Source organism: Mya arenaria, chromosome 16, assembly GCF_026914265.1.
Source record: "Mya arenaria isolate MELC-2E11 chromosome 16, ASM2691426v1".
Classification (NCBI taxonomy): Eukaryota; Metazoa; Mollusca; class Bivalvia; order Myida; family Myidae; genus Mya; species Mya arenaria.
The window spans coordinates 39,048,367-39,070,093 of NC_069137.1; the positions used below are offsets into that span (position 1 = coordinate 39,048,367).

The 21,727-nt window shown below is 34.1% G+C and overlaps 1 protein-coding gene and 1 long non-coding RNA gene across 2 annotated transcripts; both read left to right on the top strand.

The window, feature by feature from the left end:
• Nucleotides 1-2,773: 2,773 nt before the first annotated feature.
• On the top strand, nt 2,774-9,542 carry LOC128222653 (uncharacterized). The gene is made up of 11 exons (XM_052931749.1): nt 2,774-2,795; nt 3,163-3,218; nt 4,109-4,266; nt 5,476-5,501; nt 6,151-6,688; nt 7,172-7,297; nt 7,555-7,594; nt 7,885-7,969; nt 8,516-8,606; nt 8,788-9,032; nt 9,392-9,542. Exons 6-11 carry the CDS (start codon nt 7,292-7,294, stop codon nt 9,444-9,446), a joined length of 522 nt encoding a protein of 173 aa, XP_052787709.1. The 5' UTR covers nt 2,774-2,795; nt 3,163-3,218; nt 4,109-4,266; nt 5,476-5,501; nt 6,151-6,688; nt 7,172-7,291; the 3' UTR covers nt 9,447-9,542.
• A 10,610-nt stretch (nt 9,543-20,152) lies between these two features.
• On the top strand, nt 20,153-21,453 carry LOC128221168 (uncharacterized). The gene is made up of 3 exons (XR_008258906.1): nt 20,153-20,257; nt 21,044-21,161; nt 21,344-21,453. It is a non-coding gene; the product is annotated as an uncharacterized LOC128221168 (long non-coding RNA).
• Nucleotides 21,454-21,727: the final 274 nt, after the last annotated feature.

A 21,727-nucleotide genomic window follows, 5' to 3' on the forward strand; every position in this document is an offset into this window, starting at 1 on the left:
TGCAATACATGTCTTGTTCCCACCTATTCTAACCATGCATTGAATTTTCAGAGGGCTTTTGCTTAAAGCCGGTTTTCAATTTCTTAACCATATGTATTTTTCCATTTTCCACGTCGTGAATGGAAATTGTCTTCGATATGCTTCGGCAAAACGTAAATGTTACCGTTAACTTAATTATCAGTCGTTCCGGATGTTGGTATATCAATGCGGGTCGATATCGGGGCGATTGGGCAAATATGAAAGGCATCAGTCGTTCAGGATGTTGGTATATCAATGCGGGTCGATATCGGGGCGATTGGGCAAATATGAAAGGCATCAGCCGTTCCGGATGTTGGTATATCAATGCGGGTCGATATCGGGGCGATTGGGCAAATATGAAAGGCATCAGCCGTTCCGGTTGTTAGTATATCAATGCGGGTCGATACCGGGGCGATTAGGCAAATATGAAAGGCATCTGCCGTTCCGGATGTTAGTATATCAATGCGGGTCGATACCGGGGCGATTAGGCAAATACGAAAGGCATCAGCCGTTCCGGATGTTGGTATATCAATGCGGGTCGATATCGGGGCGATTGGGCAAATATGAAAAGTATCAGTCGTTCCGGATGTTGGTATATCAATGCGGGTCGATATCGGGGCGATTGGGCAAATATGAAAGGCATCAGTCGTTCCGGATGTTGGTATATCAATGCGGGTCGATATCGGTGCGATTGGGCAAATATGAAAGGCATCAGTCGTTCCGGATGTGTGTATATCAATGCGGGTCGATATCGGGGCGATTAGGCAAATATGAAAGGCACCAGTCGTTCCGGATGTTAGTATATCAATGCGGGTCGATATCGGGGCGATTGGGCAAATATGAAAGGCATCAGTCGTTCCGGATGTTTGTATATCAATGCGGGTCGATATCGGGGCGATTGGGCAAATATGAAAGGCATCAGTCGTTCCGGATGTTGGTATATCAATGCGGGTCGATATCGGGGCGATTGGGCAAATATGAAAGGCATCAGCCGTTCCGGATGTGTGTATATCAATGCGGGTCGATATCGGGGCGATTGGGCAAATATGAAAGGCATCAGCCGTTCCGGATGTTGGCATATCAATGCGGTTCGATACCGGGGCGATTGGGCAAATATAACATCCTGCATTGTTTGTGTTGTTGGGTATTTTGAGAAAAATAGATAATTGGTTGACTCACGTTTCAATTACGTAAGTTATAATTTTTCATTACAAATCAAATCAAAATACGTGCAATGATCAATCACTGGAGAGTTTTTCATTAGCAGTGCGAAACCTCCACTTTGTCTTATATAATTGACAAACAAAGAAGACAGAAACAATTGATAAAAATAGGATTTCTTTAAGTCTATATGACTTTTTATTTGGTGTCAAATCATATGAGAAACCGGGATAAAGAGAGATAACTTTTAGTTCCATACGCGATAACGCTGTCAAGGTACTCCATGCCAGCTAGTTTTGTAATTATAAGATGCACCTAGAAAGGCTTCCAATCAATATTTAATGATAGTTCAATACGTGTTCCCAATTTCAGGACATGTGGCAAAATCGGACTTGTCATGTATCCTACCCGGCTATTTATGGGAGTCTACCTTTTATGTACGACGCCACCGGAATACCCATGAGCGTCGGCGCCGGTAAGAGTCTTAGACGCGTTATATTGTTGAGCAAAGAGCACAGTCTATCCGGATTTCTTAACGTGCGCCGTCGTATTGAACTATCACAGCCTTATTTAACGTACCTCGCAGGAGACGGCTAGTAAAGTTTAAGCGTGGAACCGGGATGAAACCTGCGACACCTATATTGATGGTCGAGTGTGCTAACATTTGACGACGGATTCGCCACTGGTTATCTATGTATTTATGATTGTCATGATCACCCCGATGATTGCTAGATGATGGAGTCAGATACCTACTTTACCTGCTAGACGAGGGAGTGGAGTTGTGTGTTCATATCGACAACACTGAAGGTAAATGTTAATCTCAGCTCATTTCCATCACCGTACATGTTTGCTCTTAAACGTTTCCGGTGAGTCCTTTTAATGCAAAATAATAAATTGAAATTGGTTTTGTACAATAAAGATCAAAACCGAATCCTAATGATAAATGATTGAGCTATTTTTAAACATCCTAGCTAAAGGGGATTTTGCGATGTCTTTCTTATTGTTTTCAATAAATCGAATGTACTTCGTGCGTAGATTCTTTGCTTAATTTAAACTCGGCTTGAGTAAACATAATGCTATAGTAAATTTATAACATAATTAAAACACTGGCGAAACCTACCAACACTTTTGTCAATAATGAACGCAGATCTCCATCACCGAAGTGCAGTGAGTGTTCACATTGTATTTTCAACCATATACTTCCTTTTGATATTTGACAAGTACGGTAATTTAAACAGTTATTGAGTAATACAATGTCTTCTTTAAAATTATTTATAAAGTAAACTGAAGGAATAATATCGTAGTTGTTCATACTAATTTTTAAAGCATATTGAATTATTAGCTGCATAAAAAACAATCGTTATAAATGTTCGATATATTTAAAAAAAACAATAGACAATGACCAATCAATTAAACACTTCGTTTAAAGTAAAGAAAATTAGAATTTTGTCGATCATGTTTTTGGTTGCAAATTTCGAAAGATATCGCGAACTGCGTAATTAAGCTTTATTAAGGTGATCTTGTTTAAGGACCGCACGCTTTGACGTGAGAGGGATCCTTATCTGTGCATATTATTAATTTGTCATTCAAAAGGACTAGACGAAATTCTTATAGAGGTTTGTTCAACTTTCTTAAGTATAATTTCTTAATTTGTAAACTATTGAATTAGAATATACGTGTTGATTTATACTGAAAGTAAAATATAAATGTGAACAAATATAAACAGTTACTCCGCCATCTTCACAATGTTTAAGTATGATACCATTTAATTATTAGATGCTGCACCCACTGCATTGTACTAGTTGATGTTGTTATTGTTTTCGACCATGAATCAATAAGTGATGTCCTAACCTTTCATTAATTCATTGTGATTTAAAGGCGATCAGGCGAATACTAATAGTGTATGCAATATTAATTAACCAGTGATACGATGATTGATACCCGACACCTGTTTATCACGCATCTATGATTTTTATTTTTCAGGCTATGTTATTCCTCTTGTTTCTACACCTGGTCCTGGCACCAGGCGTGGTATACAGGTAATAATGTATGCTACGTATCGTACTTTGTTTGGGTAGATATATGTATTGGTTATTGACAAACCCCTTTTCTTTAAACCGTTCGTTGAGTTGCAAAGAATACCTATAAATGGGGCGGCAGGAACACACATGGGATAAAGACAAAAATGCAAAAGTTTGTAGTCTCCATAACACCCCTGCGCGAGCGAATTCTGTACCTGGGGTCGAGGATTACTGCGCATCAGAAATACTTAAAACTTGTGTGTATCATATATAATATATCAGGGAATGTTTTTAGCAAAATCGGTTTAATGCAGATGACAAAGGGTTTGATTTGGAAATAGTTTGCTTAATAAAAATGAGATAATGGCCCTATACGAAATGAAGGAAGTATAATGTTTCTTCCGAAGTTGACAAAAAAAAACTGCGCTAAACATGAGAGAAAAAAGAAACATACATCAGATCATGAATATTGTCTGTGTTATCAAATCAATAGAAATGAATTAATTTTAAAATCATCAGTATTTTTATTCAACGAATGACCTGATAATATAATCTTTTAGTGGTTTGCCGCCTTTGCAACCGAGCAAATAACAAAAGCTGTTAGCTGTTTTGTTGCCTTGTGAATATAAAGTATAATATTGTAAAATAAGAGACATATTCACGGAGCCAAGGACGTGTGTCATATTTTGTAGTGTAAGTTTAATCAATTCATCTCGCGGTCACGTGACAACCACAATGGCGGCGCCCATTCACTCTTTGGAATTGGCATTGTCCATACCGAGAAATAGCACGCGTTTGTTATGCAAATGCGAATTTGGTTAATTCTAAAGGGCGATATAATTGTCTGCATTGTTCATAATCAATTTGAATGTATTCGTATAACGTTTAACTCGATTATCTCTTCTCAGCACGTACTATCTCTCCTTTCCAAACCGAATCACACCTGGAATGGACCTAGATCTCCATGCTTTGATCACAAATACGGCCCAGCCAGTAGATATGGTCGCAGTTCTGATGGACAATTCGTTGAAAGAGTATACACACACGAGTAGAAGACTTCAAGCTGGTATATATTATACTCTATATGCTACGTTATATGACTAAGTATGTAGTTTGGGTAAAGACGACAGGAAAGTCACTGAATAGTCTTAGTTAACAACTTAGGGTCAACCCGAGTTGTCAAACATTACCGAACTCGCTTTTTATAAGCACAGGATTAAGGCATATCGGACTTCCTCGGCCATTTCCGTCATGCGACGAGCCTTTGAACTATGCCAGTGCAATAGTAAACGTAGTTCGTGAAATCGAAAATACTCTGCGATCTGCTTGCTGCGTTGTTAAGTGTAAAGAATTCTAAAATTGTAAACCGAGGTTGTTTTCGATGGAAAATGGCCGAGGTGCTCCGATTGAACTGACACTTATCAAGAAACACAACACGTGAAAAGACAGCAAAGAAATACTGGACGTGAATCATTAGCGACACAGAACATGTTTGGCTGTTTTTTTTTGTCCGTATATAATGTACCATGTTTTATATTAAAATTGAAATGATGATGAGCCCCGCCACCATTGTATGTTTCATATCAGTCATTGTAAATATCTGTATCGTGGTGCAGTGGGTGTTTTCCCCTATTGCAGTATGAGAGGACCAGAGGTCGGGTTCTGCCACTAGCACAATAAAACAGCTTTTCTTTATTTCTGTTTTGCTTAACTATTCTAAGAACAGGTCAGCTATATTACTCACTTCTATGGCGTCGGCGTCACACCCTTGTTACGGTTTTGCTTTTAAACGTTTCTAGATACTTTGAGCCTAGAGCAAATTATTGGCCTTTATTATTCGACTTGGAAATTCTGGTTAAAGTTTTGCAAATAAGCACACATACGTTACTATCTCAGCAACTACCTGATGCATTGCGTTGAGACCCAATGGCCCACAACTTTTCTACTTACCTAGATTGCCAAGTTCGATAGCTGCATTTTGCAAATGAATATGGTCATTAGAGAGTATTTTAAAGTCGGAAAACTTTATTAAGTTAAATTTAGAAGTTTTACGATTACGTCCCCAGTACTGACGCTTATGGGCCTTGAAATGAGTTGTTAAAATATGTTCCAATATTTTCAAACACTACGATTTCTTTTCAGTGGCAATCAAAAGGCTTATTCTATTAATATAGGGGTATTGAAATGGTGAACGTATTTATTGCATATTAGGAACACTCTTTCATAGTGACATAAAAGCAATATTTCCAATTGTTTAAATTATTTCGAATTTCAGGTTATCCGGAGCAGTTAGCCATGCAGGTATGCTATACGTGTACCTCCTTGTCCAAATGATCACTACTGCCGGCGTTAAATGCCACCATTTGGCAGATTGTATTTCGGCTCCACGTCGTAGTTTTTGTCCTTTACTGGTCCGTTTGACATTCAATATGACTATGTAGTTAGACTAAAGGTTTGGGTTGTGTAATGGATGTTAAAAGTGATGCCCCTATGACTACTGTATAGTATAAAGCAAACAACCATTGCTATTTTCACAATGCGAATTTTTAGTGTGCTTTAAAATAAACCCTTTTCCACAATGCTTTCATTTTAACAGTAAATATGCAGGATGAGATTTTTATGTCATTAGATTCTATCATCTGCTGTATTACGCATTGACATATAGTAAAACAGTAGATAAACAATTAAGATTGACCCATTCCTAATGAGTCTTGCCAAGACCATTGCGTTTAGAGTATGTAACACATATGTTTTAGAAATCAATAAGATATTGTATATAAACCATACTGTAACACACATTGAAGGTTTACTGAAAATAGCAAATTTGTCTAGGGTTAAGGTCAGAAAAGCGGTAAGGCATTCTTTAGACGTTCGTACCACAAGGTGCCCACGAGACCTTATACTGTTATTGCACAATTATGTACTAACATACGTATCAAAATGTTTTAAGGTTCCAACAGATCTCCCTAAAGGTCAATACAGAATGAAAGTGACAGGAACCGGCGGCCTAACTTTCCAAAACGAGTCGCGGTTGATATATGATGACAGCCTGTTGGTGTACATTCAGACAGATAAGTCACGTTACTCGGCAGGACAGCAAGGTCGTGTTATTAAGTTTTCATTCTTGTTCCCTTTTCAGACAATTATTATAGATAAGATTTGTACATATTAGGCTATATTAAGTCCAAATAGAATGTAAAATCCCTATCTGCGATGTGTCAGTACAGGCGCGGCATTTTATTTAGGTCACAACATTTCAGAAAATCAGACATCTGATATTGATTAAGAGTTCATAGAATGTATTTAGTTGAACTTAAAGAGGCTTAATTGTTTATTCCTTCATTCAATATAGATCCAAAACACATGACAACACAGTATATATTACAATTATTAACATATGTAAGGTTTTAATTGTAGTGAAATACCGTGCAGTATTTCTGTTGCCGAATGCAAAAGGATACACTGGTTCAGCAACTATTTCAATATACGTAAGTCCTAACGAGTGTCCTGACCTTATGTTCAATGATACTTAAGCAGTCTTTAACAATTTAAAACAATTCAATAACTTTATTGCCTCCATAATAAGTGGATAGAAAAGCATAACAGTAGTACATTCATACATGGTAGGTGCAAATAACTGTATGCACAGAAAATGGTATTACATGTCATAAGGAACACACTTAATACAATTATTCATCTACAAGGATAGAAAAAGGCAAAAAAACATGTTCAGAGATAAATATGCACAAATAAACAAATAAATGTAATGCACCATAAAATGATTAAATTAATAGTGTCGAACCTTCACAAACAAAGCACAAGGATATGATTTATTAATTGGTAAATAGAAATACTTATTTACAGAGGAAGTTACCCATGATTCCCACGCTCAATACTCGTATTCGAAATGATTTATTTGCATAAAAATATAACCTAAGTCCGATTGTTTTTTAATGCTAAAATGCTATCAGGATGGTGGAAATAACCGAATCAAAGTTGTTGGTCCATTGAACATTCCAAATGGAGTGCTTGAGGAGAGGCTAACATTGAGCAACAGTCCAGCGTTCGGTGACTGGAAAATTGAAGTTAAAATGATGGTAAGATCAACGTTTGTTATATAGTTATGTTTTTTATAAAGTTCTACCAATTAATTGATATAAATGTTGAGATAACGATATCTTTACTGATAAAGTTCTTGTGTTATGCTGCAAAGGCCGATATAACATTAACGGTTCACTATGATTATGTGAATATTCAGAATTTCGGCCAGATAAACAATCTTCTATTTGATTCACATGTTAATATGTTCATAATTAGGAGGTATAGGAAATTCTAAGGGTACTTTACTCTGCAGGACAAGACCATCTCCAAAGGGTTTACGGTCGATGACTATGGTAAGTTGTTTCTTCTATTTGCATAGACAAAAATTTGTTTTAATCTATTTGTGTGGTAACATATTTATCAAACTATCCCCTATATCAGCAGTCATGTGGGTAAGTTGTTACGATACTTATGACACGTATAATGTACGATATTTGTTTTCTTTCACTCGCGTTCAAAATTCATGAATCATACTGTATAACATTTTCCGCCAATTTGTTATGGTTAACATATGTTTGTATAACGTTTCAATATTAAAACCCAAACAAAGTGTTGAATTTCTATCACCTTACTATTATTTCAGTCCTTCCGAAGTTCAACGTGGAACTTATACTTCCGGAAAAGATTTACACAACAAACACATCCATATCAGTCCAAGTGACGTCAAAGTCAGTACATACATTTGTGAATGTTAACCGCTTGGAATAAATAACTTACAAAGAAGTGTGAGGTTGTATAAGGTCAAACATGGGTTGTAACTATTATTATGATTTATGAACCATCATATGTCTAAAAGTGATTTACCAAGGCCAGTTGCTCACCTTTCCAAATCGAGTTTACGGATTTTACCCAGTACTGTTGCTTATTGTAGTATAAAACTAGCCTTGGTAAGAAACAGCTTTGCAACTGGACATAAACAAATGACAGCAGGATGTTAAAGAACAATAAATATAAACGGAAACGAAAGAAAGCTTAACGATTAAAGAACTCATTTGCAGGCAAAATATTGTCAGTTAATATTGCTGGCCAAATGGGTATGAGATAACAACATGAGATCGGAAAGTAACAAAATTCCCGCCGCTTTGAATGATGGAAGATGTCTGATACGGTTCCTCTCCATAATTTTCGGGGACACATTGACATATTGTATTTCATCTCAGTTTATATGTGTAGGTGGCCCATCCTTGGATCAATGCAGTTACCATATGTTCCAGGTTTACCTTCAATACCGACGTGTATGGATCGTGTAAACTGCAAATATATGACGAAAACAATTTACAACACTTCTATGAACAAATAAGAGAGGTAATTTTACGCTAAATTCTTGCACGGTACTCTAAAAAATTCATTAAGTAATGTCATTTATTATAATGGTTTATAATCAAACGGTTTTGCATAGCATGAAATTAGCATACACATTTGTTTAGCTTTAAATCATTTTATTGGACCTATTCGCGTATGTGAAATGTCTATCTTTACTTTTTAGATAATAGGAAACACATCATTCACAATACCCATGTCGGATATTCGATCTCAAAGTTTAATGTATGGAAGTATCAAAATCCGTGCACTTGTCACCGATAATGCAACAGCGCTAACAATGGCGACGGAAAAAGACCTGCCAATTGTTTCTCCTATAACGACAACCACTACAACTACAACAACAACTACAAGATTGAACAGATTCTCCATCGCGAAGGATTCGTACCAGGAGTCAATTATTCTACGATTGTATGTAGTCTTTTTACTCGAAAGTGTGTTTGTTAAGTCTAGACATATTTCAGGGAAAATAATGATTTTATTTCATATAGCCAGGTTGAAGATTGAAGGAAAATTAATATGGATAAATGGAAAGCACCGTCCAGTAATCGATTTATTTATAAGACACAGATATTAAGCCACTCACCAAAAGCACACTTAATAAATTGTTTGGTAAGTAAGAGGTAAAGTATTTTGTCTGCATTTTATAGATGTGACGTCTGTGCCTAGAAACAGTGGCAGTATTCAAAAAATGTACTAGGGATGTGACTAGTTTAACACCTTTGTTTTGAAACACCAAATCCAAAGCTGCGATTCTAATGTTTTTTTAGGTTCGTTTTACAATCAATGCCGACTCGCCAGGGACGGTTGGACAAATGCGAGTAAATGCCACACTGTATAATGCAGCCCGGAAGCAATGTAGTACGTGGTTCTATGTTGAATCTTCCCAATCGGACATATCTTTCACGACACAACATACAGAGCATGGATACGCTTTATTGTCATTCCGCGTACCTACGATTACTGAAAAGATCGAACTGCAGGTATAGATTGTTTAAAGTAGACTTGTTTAACTGCATGACTTTCATTGCGGTATTTTCATAATTCACACCATCAAACATTTCAAGCATTCAATACGTCATATACTTTATATTAAGTTCTCATATGAAATCTCTCAAACATGGTTTAACAGTATAACAGTAAATTTGCAACTGTTTCTCTCCAAAGGTTTCAGCCGCGGGCGTTAGTTTCTCAGAAACCCTTTATGCCATTGCTAAAGGTAACGAACCGATGTTACGCATCGATATAAGCGAACCGGATGTTAGGGTACGTAAAACTAGTCCTACTTAGATAACTGTGTTATGATTATTAAGATTATTTCTACAGCTTATGTAATTAAACTGAGCTGTAAGCTAGTTTGAAACGTGCAGTCCTACATTGTTTCATCAATTATCTATGTTAAATAAAGTCTATACAAAAAGTAGCCGCACCATGTCAGGGTTAACCCAATTTTGATAATACGCATTAACAATAAAACAATAACAACAACGAAATGGTAAAACTATTTTTTACAATAACACGTGTACTTATTTATTAATAATATGCAAGTACGTCACTTTTGTTTGACTAGATCATTGAAAAAAAGCTTTCTTAACTACGTTAGGTTGGACATGACCTAGTTGTGACGGCAGAGGCTAATGTTCCAATGAGTGGCGTGTTGACACTTGAGGTATGCTCGGCATTTTAGTTGCATAATTATTACCATAGGTGACGTACACAACAAATGCTGCATGTGGTAAAGTTATCCCCTAGACGATTTAGAACAATTATACAAATTAACTTAATATGTAGTTTATACGTATGTTGTAATTTAACATATTCAAACACGACACTTATATGGTGTACACAATCCCGGGAAAAGCGATACGGTGATTATCAGTATCCTACAAATAGCCATTTCAAACGTCATTTTACGTCAAACTTTAACTTTTACATATGCATACACGTATACATATATATACTAGTACATTGAGTGTTTCAAGGCGATATTACGTCATTCCGATTGCAGATGTACAGTAGAGGGGACATGGTGGCGTTTTTGCAGTCATCCTTATCACATTCCTCCTCCGTGCCATTCAATGTACACCTTACTGAAAAAATGGTTCCGCATGCTGTCATAATAGTGTCACATATAACTGCTACGGGAGAAATACTATCAGATAATGCAGTTGTTTATGTCAGTGGAAGTCCCCTTGCTAATCAGGTACTGCCTTTTTACTTCCCTTTGAGTCGAATTAGTTATTTTAAAAGTTTTTTTTATAATTATTGTCAGGTGACTTTTTTACTTCCCTTTTAGTCGAATAAGTTATTTCAAAAGTTTTTTCTTATAATTATTGTCAGGTGACGGATAAAGTATCATTATATATGATGTAACACATGTATCATTCGATTATTCATATTTTTTTTTCTAAATGGTGCGACTGATTATTCTTACTTGTTTGTTTTTTCCGTCTCAGTTACTTATTTTTTAATCACCCTCGTTTATGATTTTAAATATAAACCAATCAAAACTTGATGTAGACATATTATTTCCTTATTCACTTAATTCAATCCTTCAATATATTCATCATATATTACGGAAATGCCCTAGGTGTCCGTGTCCTTTAACACAACGAATGCTCAACCAGGGCAGCCTATTGCAATGTCGTTTCGAGCAGCTCCTAATTCAACGGTGTATTACATGACGGTGGACGAACGGAACCAACTTCTTGCAAGCGGAAACGATATCGAAAGCGTTGAGGTTTGCCCACATTTTTATTGCTATTTCTGACATCAATATTATACAATTTTAGAGCATTGTGACTGACGAATACTATGTGATTTACAGCGAATATGCAATATCTGTTTACTTACAAATAACAGTAAAAGCAGATAATTGTGCTGAATTTTAAATACATTTTCAAGAAATTAAACATAATTCGGTGTGTATCATTTATAGTTTTGCTACATTCGATCAGTAGGAGTAATTTAAAGTTAAAAAAGACAACATATATTATAGTAAACAGGGCTTTTATGTTCTTTTTTGCTTATGAAATTGCAATTGCAATGACAATGGTTTAAGATAGAACAATTTCTAAGACATAGTCGCTGAATAAACATTGTTTGTTACAATGTACATGTTGTTCATCTTCCCAAGTTCAGGAATCGCTTTAAATATAAATAAGCTGACATCTATCCTTTATGATTTTGAAAGCGTACTTATGTTACGGTCACATTTCCACCACGATTCGACAGATTTCTATGACTTTAGGGGAATCAGTCGGGTCTGCAACCATGTGTTTTAGTCACATTTTAGACGGGGCCTGCGCGGTGGTCTTTTTCAGCTCCAACTGCGTGCACCCGTGTGTGAGCCTCGGGGGTTATGAAGGAACATACAGCGACCGCCGCATGTCTTTCTTGCGGCGTACCTGTTGTGTTTTTTTTGCCGATTTTAACAGACCGTGCGGGGCTTGTAAGTGACTTACACGGACATCGTGAGATTCCTTATGATCCCGTTTAAAAATCGTTCGGCATTCGTGGGAATGCTGAGGGGGACGAGAGGAGCCCGTACGATTCTTTTCAGACATGCCTACAGGCTTACGGTCAATGTGTTTTTCCTTGACACATCGATAACTTTTATCGCCGCGCTTATAGCTCCCGGGGCGATCAACGCACATTTTGCCTGTAATGTACGACCTCACGGGCGCCTTATCCCGAATCTTTGGTAATGTGACCGGTTGTTTAGTTAAAATTGTATTGGGTCACTTTAATACAGCAGAAGCACAACACATACAAACATAAATATTTCAACAGGTCACTGAAGATGTTCTGTCGCTTGCACGAAGTTGGATGCAAAATATAAACTAGTATCCAAGCAACAGAAAGGTAAGCATATAAACATGTGATTATTGATGGTAGTATTTATTAAAAGAAATCATTTGAAAAAAGGAAAATACTAACTTTTTCACAACGGTAGTAAGACAGCTTAGTATTATCATCTAGTAGTATGTGGAAATATATCGATATTTACGGTATTATGCTAAATGTTATGCCATGATCGTGTTCGCAACTAATTAATTTTTATGATGTATTTTAATGGGATTAATGGCGGTATGCAAAAATGATATTGACCTTGAAGGGCGATGGTAACATTTGCCAAAGTGATTGTCCCTAAGATCGAGTCGTTCTTGAGTTAGATCAATTGAACTAACGACAGTAAAATGTTTGAATATTAAACGTTACTGATATGTTGAAAAATAAATGTGCACACGGTCAGTTGAGGAAAATCGAGTGCCAAGACAACGAGTTTTTGTTTATTATGCTCAAGAATATACATGATAGCGACTACTATAACTGATATATTGTGATTTCAAATTGCAGAGAAATATCCAACCGAACGTTGCATTTAGAACTCTGGAAATACGAGGCTTTCATGAAAAGTATTTTAGATATGTAAGTTATTCTAAGTATGATGAGTATGATTTTTCTAAACTGATAGTATATGGATAATCAAAACACTAAAATTACATCTGTTATTAGGTTTTCACTGGCTGAAACTGAAAATAAACCAATAAAGATTAATCATAAAAATATCAAGATATTAAATTCCCGCTTTAATATTTACAAATAGCATAGAAAATCCTATTTGTAAATCCATTTACTTGTTGTAATAGGTGTACACACTGTTCGGTGTGTCAAAGAAGATGGTATCGGTGCCATTTTGCCGTTTAAAAAACGCTTATGTATGTCTTTCTTGTTTTCACAAGTGTAAACAGTAATCTTATATTTTTTCTATCAAAAACTTGAAGCAAAAATCAAGTTCTCGTCGGAGTTATGGAAAATACGGTGACACGGACGATGGTTACATTGTAAGTAATTTTCTTATCATTCTTTGTTCCGTCATTGTTTAATGTCAATAAAATATTCAGACTGATTGAATAACTACTTTATGATCAATATTATTCTTAGTCAACAGTAAATAACAATGTATTTTTATTAACATATATATATATATATATATATATATATATATATATATATATATATATATATATATATCACCTGGTACTTTGTTCGTTATGTATTGTTTTAGGCTCTCTCTATATATATTTATGGATCTGTGTCGTTTTTTACAGCAATCAGGAATTCATCTGTTAACAGACGCAAAAGTAATTGAAAGACAGGGGCTAATAGATCTCTTCATATTCAGCAATCCATTGACTGTTTGTAAGTTCTTTGTTATTATCTGACCAAAACTTTATTAGTCAGTGTACCATTAAAATGATAATTTAAACCTTTTATAATAGCATTAACACATTATTAATTTGAAAGGATTCGATGTCTAACGATTTATATCACAATCTTACTTGATTTACAGGCAACTCTGACGTACTAATATATATTTATGTCATGTAAGATTCAATTACATTTTGATTAAAACCCATCACAAATCCACACGCAATACATATCACAAAGTGTAGTCCGTATTCCACTCCAGTACAATACTGTCATTTCCATTCTTCTGACGTCACATCATAAGCGTATCATTAAGCACTGTTAGAACGACGTCTTAATACAAAAGAGTGTGTCATTAAAATGTCATTTTTTTATGAAATCATAAATCAAATCGCAGACGTAATAACCGATCGCTTTGTATAATCGTCAATGTGATATCGGTGAAAACCTTCTAGTGTTCAATGTCCCAAGTCTGGGTTGTTCATTTATACAACTCAATGGGAATTTCAACCACAACGTGCCAGGAAAAAGGAAAAAAATTAACCATATTTTTACCTTTTGTATCATTTTCACTTGTGTTTCTGTCATCTTGTCCAACTCTATCATTTGCGTTTTGAAGGTTGCAGTAAATTGTTTCGTTTTTGTCCATAATTTCGTTGACGTATTTACCTTTCTTTTGTTTAGGTATCATAACAACCACAACGACGACGACTCAATGTATGTGCTTAAATATCTTTATGTGCATTTTCATAAAATATTACATAAATTGATTTTCGTAACATAAAATAACAATGAATGATATCTCATACAATGATTTGTATAGCATAGATCTAAAAAAATCCAATATTTGTTTCACACGTCTATCACTGAATAGTCACGTGTTTAAAAGTAAGTTTACAATATTTCGTTGTTGCTTTTTGTTATATCATAGAGTACGCAAATATATATTTGTTTTGAACAGAAAACGACCGTGTCAATGCTAAAATTATAATATAGTTTTTTATGTGTTATTTCAGCAATATTTGCAACAGGTAAGATTTTGCGTAGTTAAAAGAATGGGGGTCATAAGCAATTTGTGATTAATGATATCTAATTCCTTAAAGGGACAAGACACCAGATGGTCCAAAAATCAGCAAACAGAATATTTCATCTAAACAAGCTAAGAATGATCAATACGGGCTAGTATGATTCCGATAATCATTTTACATGATTAAAAGACGTTTTTGTCGCTGTCACACTTGTGTTTACCCGTTTAAAAATAGCGAATAACGTGTTCCCAGTTTATAGTGTGTATTTAGCATATGAACGTCACGTAATTAATACAGATACATTTACCGACGCTATTGTTAATCTTACTGAGAAAAACGTGGTAAACACAACAAGTAAATTTCGAACCGGAAAAATACACAAACACTGCGAAAGACACATGTGACGTAAGCGATGTCATACATCAGTAAGTACGATTCAATGCCTTGTACACAACGATATAAGTTTTATGTTAGTTTTTGACAATTGTCTCGCTTTTATGCAACGTTATCATCTGGTTACTAGTCTCTTTAAATATAAATATGACATGGTTTTGTAACCATAATTAAAGTCAATGGCAATGGATTTCGTGTGTACTTCCTTAGTTTAACTTTAATTTTAGCAATTAAAAGATCAAAATATCAAAATTAATCATAATTGTTGCAAAAATGTTTGTATTATAATACATATAGTTTATTTTTCATCTGTGATAATCTTCCAGAATTGTCATTTTACTTTCAAGTTGTTGTTAATGAGCATAACTTCTCTTTGTCATATGTTAACCTATGAAGTTATAAATTTACTATTATGCAGGAATGACATGTAAGTAGCATATTTTATATTCTATCAACCACCTTACAATAGTTTCCAAATATTATAACTTATATTTCTTCACCTACATACAAATATTTGATTTTCAATTTGTCTATATGCATTTGGAATTAAATTTAACACAGCAAGCTATGGAATATACATTATTTAAAAATAACTGCACTTGTATCAATCATTATTTGAAAGTTTTAATGTGGATGTTTATTTCCACACATATTCCTTCACTTCTTTGTCTGTATATAGAGCCACAGTGTATATAATATATTCAATTCGTGCATACTTTTTAAAAAACAAAACTTTTCTCTTTTATTTTTCGTTTAGATGCTCCAAACATAATACGTAAGTATTTTTACGTTAAATATATTGCGCACAACAACAATCCAATCCCAGTTGAAACTGTTTTTGTATAATATGCCAGTTTTAAACTCTTTTTTGTAGTTCGAACCTGTTTTGGTTTATGTATATCGCTAACGCAAACTAAAAATATAAGATTGCTGACAAAAAGTCAGATCGTAGACTTTCTTATTTCCGTTCAAAAATTATCATTTTTGTACTTTAATATAAAAATCTGCGATCTGATTTTTTGTCAGTAGTCTTATATAACTGGTTTCAACGGAATTTCGCAAAAATTGGCTCGTTCCAAGACAAAAAATAAAGAAGTTGTCAAAACGTTCAATCTATGAGAGTGCACCTTTAAACGGAAATATTAAACAGAATATAACAATTATGTTTAACTTGAACATATACTTATGTTCTGATCTGCTGTACATATTATTTAAATTCTTAATGTTTGTTAGTTGTATAATACATAATAATAATTGCTTTTGATGTTTTTTTCTTCAGCAACACCTTCACCCGGTAAGATATATAAATGTAAAACTGATACTGATTTTGTTTCATAAGTCATAAACAATTTGGAATAAAGGGATTTGTAGTCACTTAAAATATATATTATATGATTATATGTGTAACATAATAGGTACTAATTAATGTGATGATTTGTTTTGAACAATTCTGTTTAAAGAGCTTTGTGCTTTATCTTGAATGCTTTAAAGTTGCATTCACAGACTGTGCACATACTGTTTGTAAAAGCGATTGAAGTATACTCTTTGAGAGTGATTATGTACCATAGTTTGATAACAATAACTCACCTATTCCTCTGTTTTAGAAATACGTTTACCTTTTTTATTTGTGAACGGTCTCGCTAAATGGTTATTTCACATTGTGTTTTAGGTTTCGTAAAGTTTTCATTGTCATATGCTTATCTTATAATCATCTTTTTGCAGGTTTTACATGTAAGTAACCTATTTTTACTCTTAAAACATGAGAAACAATACATTTATATGTGATTCATACGATTGATATTCAAAATATAAACACTAATGTTTTGTGACACCACAACTGTGATCAATGCGGTATTAAGGTTTTAAAGCATAAGGAATTTTATGTTTCTTCAATTTTATCTACAAATCGTTGTGATGCGATTACTTGTAATTTGAATGTTTTTAACAGTTAAAAGATAAAACTTTACGTTAGACATCGTTCAAATATAATGCACCCGAGTCAATTGTTGGGCGGGGATATTACCTAAAATTAGCTGGACCAAAAGTCAAAGTCCCCGCTATTCCCCGGACCGTGGGGACGTGGTTACATTTTGACTGTTGCACAATAACCACGTATTGACTGTTAGTATAAAGAAATAGGACAGACCCGTGCTCTCTGTACATGTATAGAATGAAGATTTTTTTAAGGTGATCTATCACTTCTGTTTCAGATGCGCCTGGACAGTTTCCCACATGTAAGAATAATTATTTTAAACCAATCGCATAACAGTCAGGAATAAGATAGGTTACAGCTTGAGTCATTGTAAATATTACTATTCTGTATTGAAAGTTATGATTAATCATAGAATGCATTATATTACAATATTGTGTTTGGCATATTGCTAAAGCCCTACATAAGACTTAGAACAACAATTGTGCTCAATGTGAACTATTGTGATTGCAAGGTTTTCATTGCCTGCGGTGATATTAACAGCCGTGTTCTTAGAAAATTTTAATCTACACTGCGAATACATACTCCATTATTGTGTCATCATTATTATTTGACTCTTTGTTGAATGGCATATGAATAAGATATAAATAAACAAATGGCAATACAAAATATGATATTTTGGTCATCGCACATATTCTTTAGCAAAGCCTTAAGAAATGTAGGTTGCTTTATTTAACACCTAAAAGCTTGAATGAAATTGTCATTGTCAAGTAGCCCTTTATTTAATACAGTCACTTGAAGACTAAACAATATTTTCTTATGAGTCATTGTCATGCAGAACATGTAATTGATATGTCTGATAGTTTGACGCCGTATGAGTACATAATGGTGATGATCAAATTTTAACGTATCTCAAGTATTTATTTATGGAAGAAAAAGACAATTCATTTAACATGTATACCTAAATATGAAATTGTTTTACTTTTAAATGCACTTCCTAATGCATATTTGATAATGAAGAAATAATTCCCAATATATAAATCTATACACATGATAGCTAGATAAGTCTAAATTCTATGAATTAATCAATATCTTAAATACTTACAATAGACCACCTAGTATATATATGAAGCATTGGGGGAATTACTTAAGAATTAAATATATGTTTACAATATTATTAAAATTTTACAATATATTATTTATAGCCGTGCGTTCATTGTTGTAGATGTTCCTGGAATGGTCCGTAAGTATATTTTAATCCGGTTCATTTTTAATTTTTGAGTCAAAGAGTTCTCATGTTGTCATATATGCAGGACTTAACAGAAAGGGATATGTCTAAATGTCATTGTATAGAATTGTATTGCATAGCAGATCTTACAACAAAAAAGCTATGCAAACACAAGCATGTTTGGAAGTGAATACCATACACCGAATAAATGATATGTATCTAAACAGGCGAAAACACTTTTTAATGATATAATCCTATTATGTATTGCCTAGCCTAAATTGAATTGCATTATATATCAATTGTGAACCCGAAGTTTGTAGTAAGTTTTAACTATTTTTTAAATATCAAATTAATGAACACAATGTACTATTTCTGTAGGGGGGGAATATATAAGAAAACGAATGTTTTGACTATATGTTTTGTTAAGAAAACGACTGTCTTGCCAAAGCTGTAAACGTCATCGGCTTAATGCACTATTGTTGATTTTTTTTCAGCAACACCTGCACCCGGTAAGAAAATTATAATGTTTAAATGTTGGACTGGTAGAGAATGGAGTATTTTGTTTTGTTTGTATTTGTCATCTATTAATAATATCGCATAATTGTTATTTTACATTTAAGTTGTTATTACGCTGAATGAACTCCCCTAACCATATATAAACCTTACAAATTTAATTTTTATTCAGGGGTGACATGTAAGTAACATATTTCATACTGTTATTCTAACAACTAACCATACTTCAAAGGGAACTACATGCCATAAGGCCATAAGACACACTTTAATGCCATACCCTGTTTAATAGAACAAGACTATGGCATGTATAGACACTTAACTTTACGAGTGACACACAGCATTACCAAATAAAACGAACAGACAATGCTTTCAATATATATATATTAATGGTGTGGTTACACCTTTATATCCTTAAGCAAAACAGGAGTATCATATTAGTGCCATAAACAAGCTACCGTTTCTAAGATTTGCACGTAAGTAGCTGCAGCCTTTGATGTACTGGTAAATACGTACTCGATAAATAACTGCACACATTTTAACTATCATTTGAATGTATTAATTTCTCACCTCTATTTCTTCCTCTGTATATAGAACCGAAAATAATATTAGTATACGAATGCATTAAGTACAAACCTTTTTTAAATACATAAGTGACATCATTTAGTATTTCTATTGTTTTAGTTGCTCCCCATTTGATCGGTAAGTACATTTACGTTATGTATAGTGCAGCAAACACTCGCAACAACGTTGCTTCCTAAACAGATAAAACATCTGTAAACTTTTTTTCTCAAATTCAGTCATTCGAACATAAGATTTCTTTGTTTGTTTGAAGCACAACGAAACACGTTTGTTTGTCATCGCCTGTAGTTTGTCCGTGTTCTGTTAACTCAATCAATCGTCTCTTTATCAAAAGTTTTAAACAACGAAAACTTATTCAACATAATATCATATATCAAACCACATGCCTTAGGATATGATATATTGAAATGGAAAGTGTTGACTGGACACACTTTAAAACTAATATAACTGGAAATCAAATGCATCCATTACCTTGTCAGGCATTAAATTAATAAGTAACATTTTGAAAACATATGGTCTTTGTATGCCCTTCTTTAATTTGCCACATGACAAACAACCCTAGGTGTGACATTTTTCCAATGTACGCTATAATTAAATTAGCAGCTGGAAATGGTGCAACATATTCCACGTTATAAAATGCCTGATTTTAATATTCTCAAGGTACTACAATAGCTCCTCCACAAGTCTCTCTCTCTACACTGCTTCGAAGTAAATTTCCAGAAACATGGCTATGGGAGAAGATCACGGTCGGGTCAGTAAATAATTGTTTGATTCCTAATCAGTGATCGAACTAATTTCTTGTAAGACAAACAATCAAAATAAACCATTTAATTATTGCATTTCAGTGATGTCAATATGCTGATTTATCAACTTGATGAAACAATGTCGACAATTACTTTATTTATAAATTGAATGATAAGAACCATTTAGTATTTCATATGAAATTTACAAAAAAATTCAGTTGAAATCCTACCCTTGTAAATATAATATAAGCCAAATATTGACGATTTTTCCTTAATGTGTATATCTGCTAACTCTCAATTAACTGTACTTGTATACAGAGATAATATATATCCCGTCGTTGACATAATTATTTTGGTTCATTTGATGTGTCTTAACGACATTTTATTTAACCTACAAGCTGTATTCTTTAAGAGTTGCGAGCGAAACGGTAGAGCAATGTCATGTTGTTTCATAAAAGGAAGTTCTGTAATATATTCAATCTCGAAAGGGGTTAATGTAGAAATGTCTTCAATCACAAATTCATACCTAAGCGAATTCGCGCCTGGGTAGTTTCGCTTCCAAACATTATTTTGAAACATGGCGCTAAAACAAGAATCAATTTGGTGTGATCTAATTATTACAGGCAGGCATTTTGTTTCATACAAGTCTCACAGTCATTGCTGTATCTATTCGATTTTACCCCAATATCGTTCACTACGTTTGCCTGAACAATTATGAAGAACATAGCCCTTAACATACATCATGCTGACTCATCATGTTTTAATCAATTTCATAATCAATCAAATATTTTAAGGTCCTCGGGCGAAACAAGCGTTACCAAAACAGTTCCGGACACTATGACGTCATGGATATCTTCTGCTTTCGCAATGAGTTCAAATGATGGTTTCGGCATGGCTGACAATATACCGAAGGTAAACGAACATATTTATGGTAATTATTTGCTATTTTTTTATAGCAGAAGTCAGTATCGGATTTGATTAGATCATCTAAACTATAAGAGTTTTTCTTTACATCTAACATAAGGCTTTAGTATAATACTCAACATTCTTTTTTAAAATAACTTTTCGAGGGTAATACTTATTATGTTATGCAGATCATAGTAAGGAAGGACTTCTTCATTACTTTGGATGCACCAACAAGCATTATCCTTGGGGAAGAGTTTCTCCTTCAAGTAACAGCGTTTTCCTATTTACCTGGCAGGCAGACGGTAAGATTCATTTGTCTATTCAATGCGGCGAAACACTAATTAAAGGACATACTGTTCAGTTTAAAATGAATTTTGTGGGTAACAAAATAGCCACGTTCTTTTTATATGTGTACGCACTTATAAGCCTAACTTTGGGAAACCTCTGCTCGCTCCTTTAAAAAGTGTATAATGCTAACAAATGCGACACACAAAAGCTTGCATAGAGGTATTCATATAATATTAGGAAGATATAGATTATAGTTGTTAACTGTTTATTTCAGTGTAAGACCG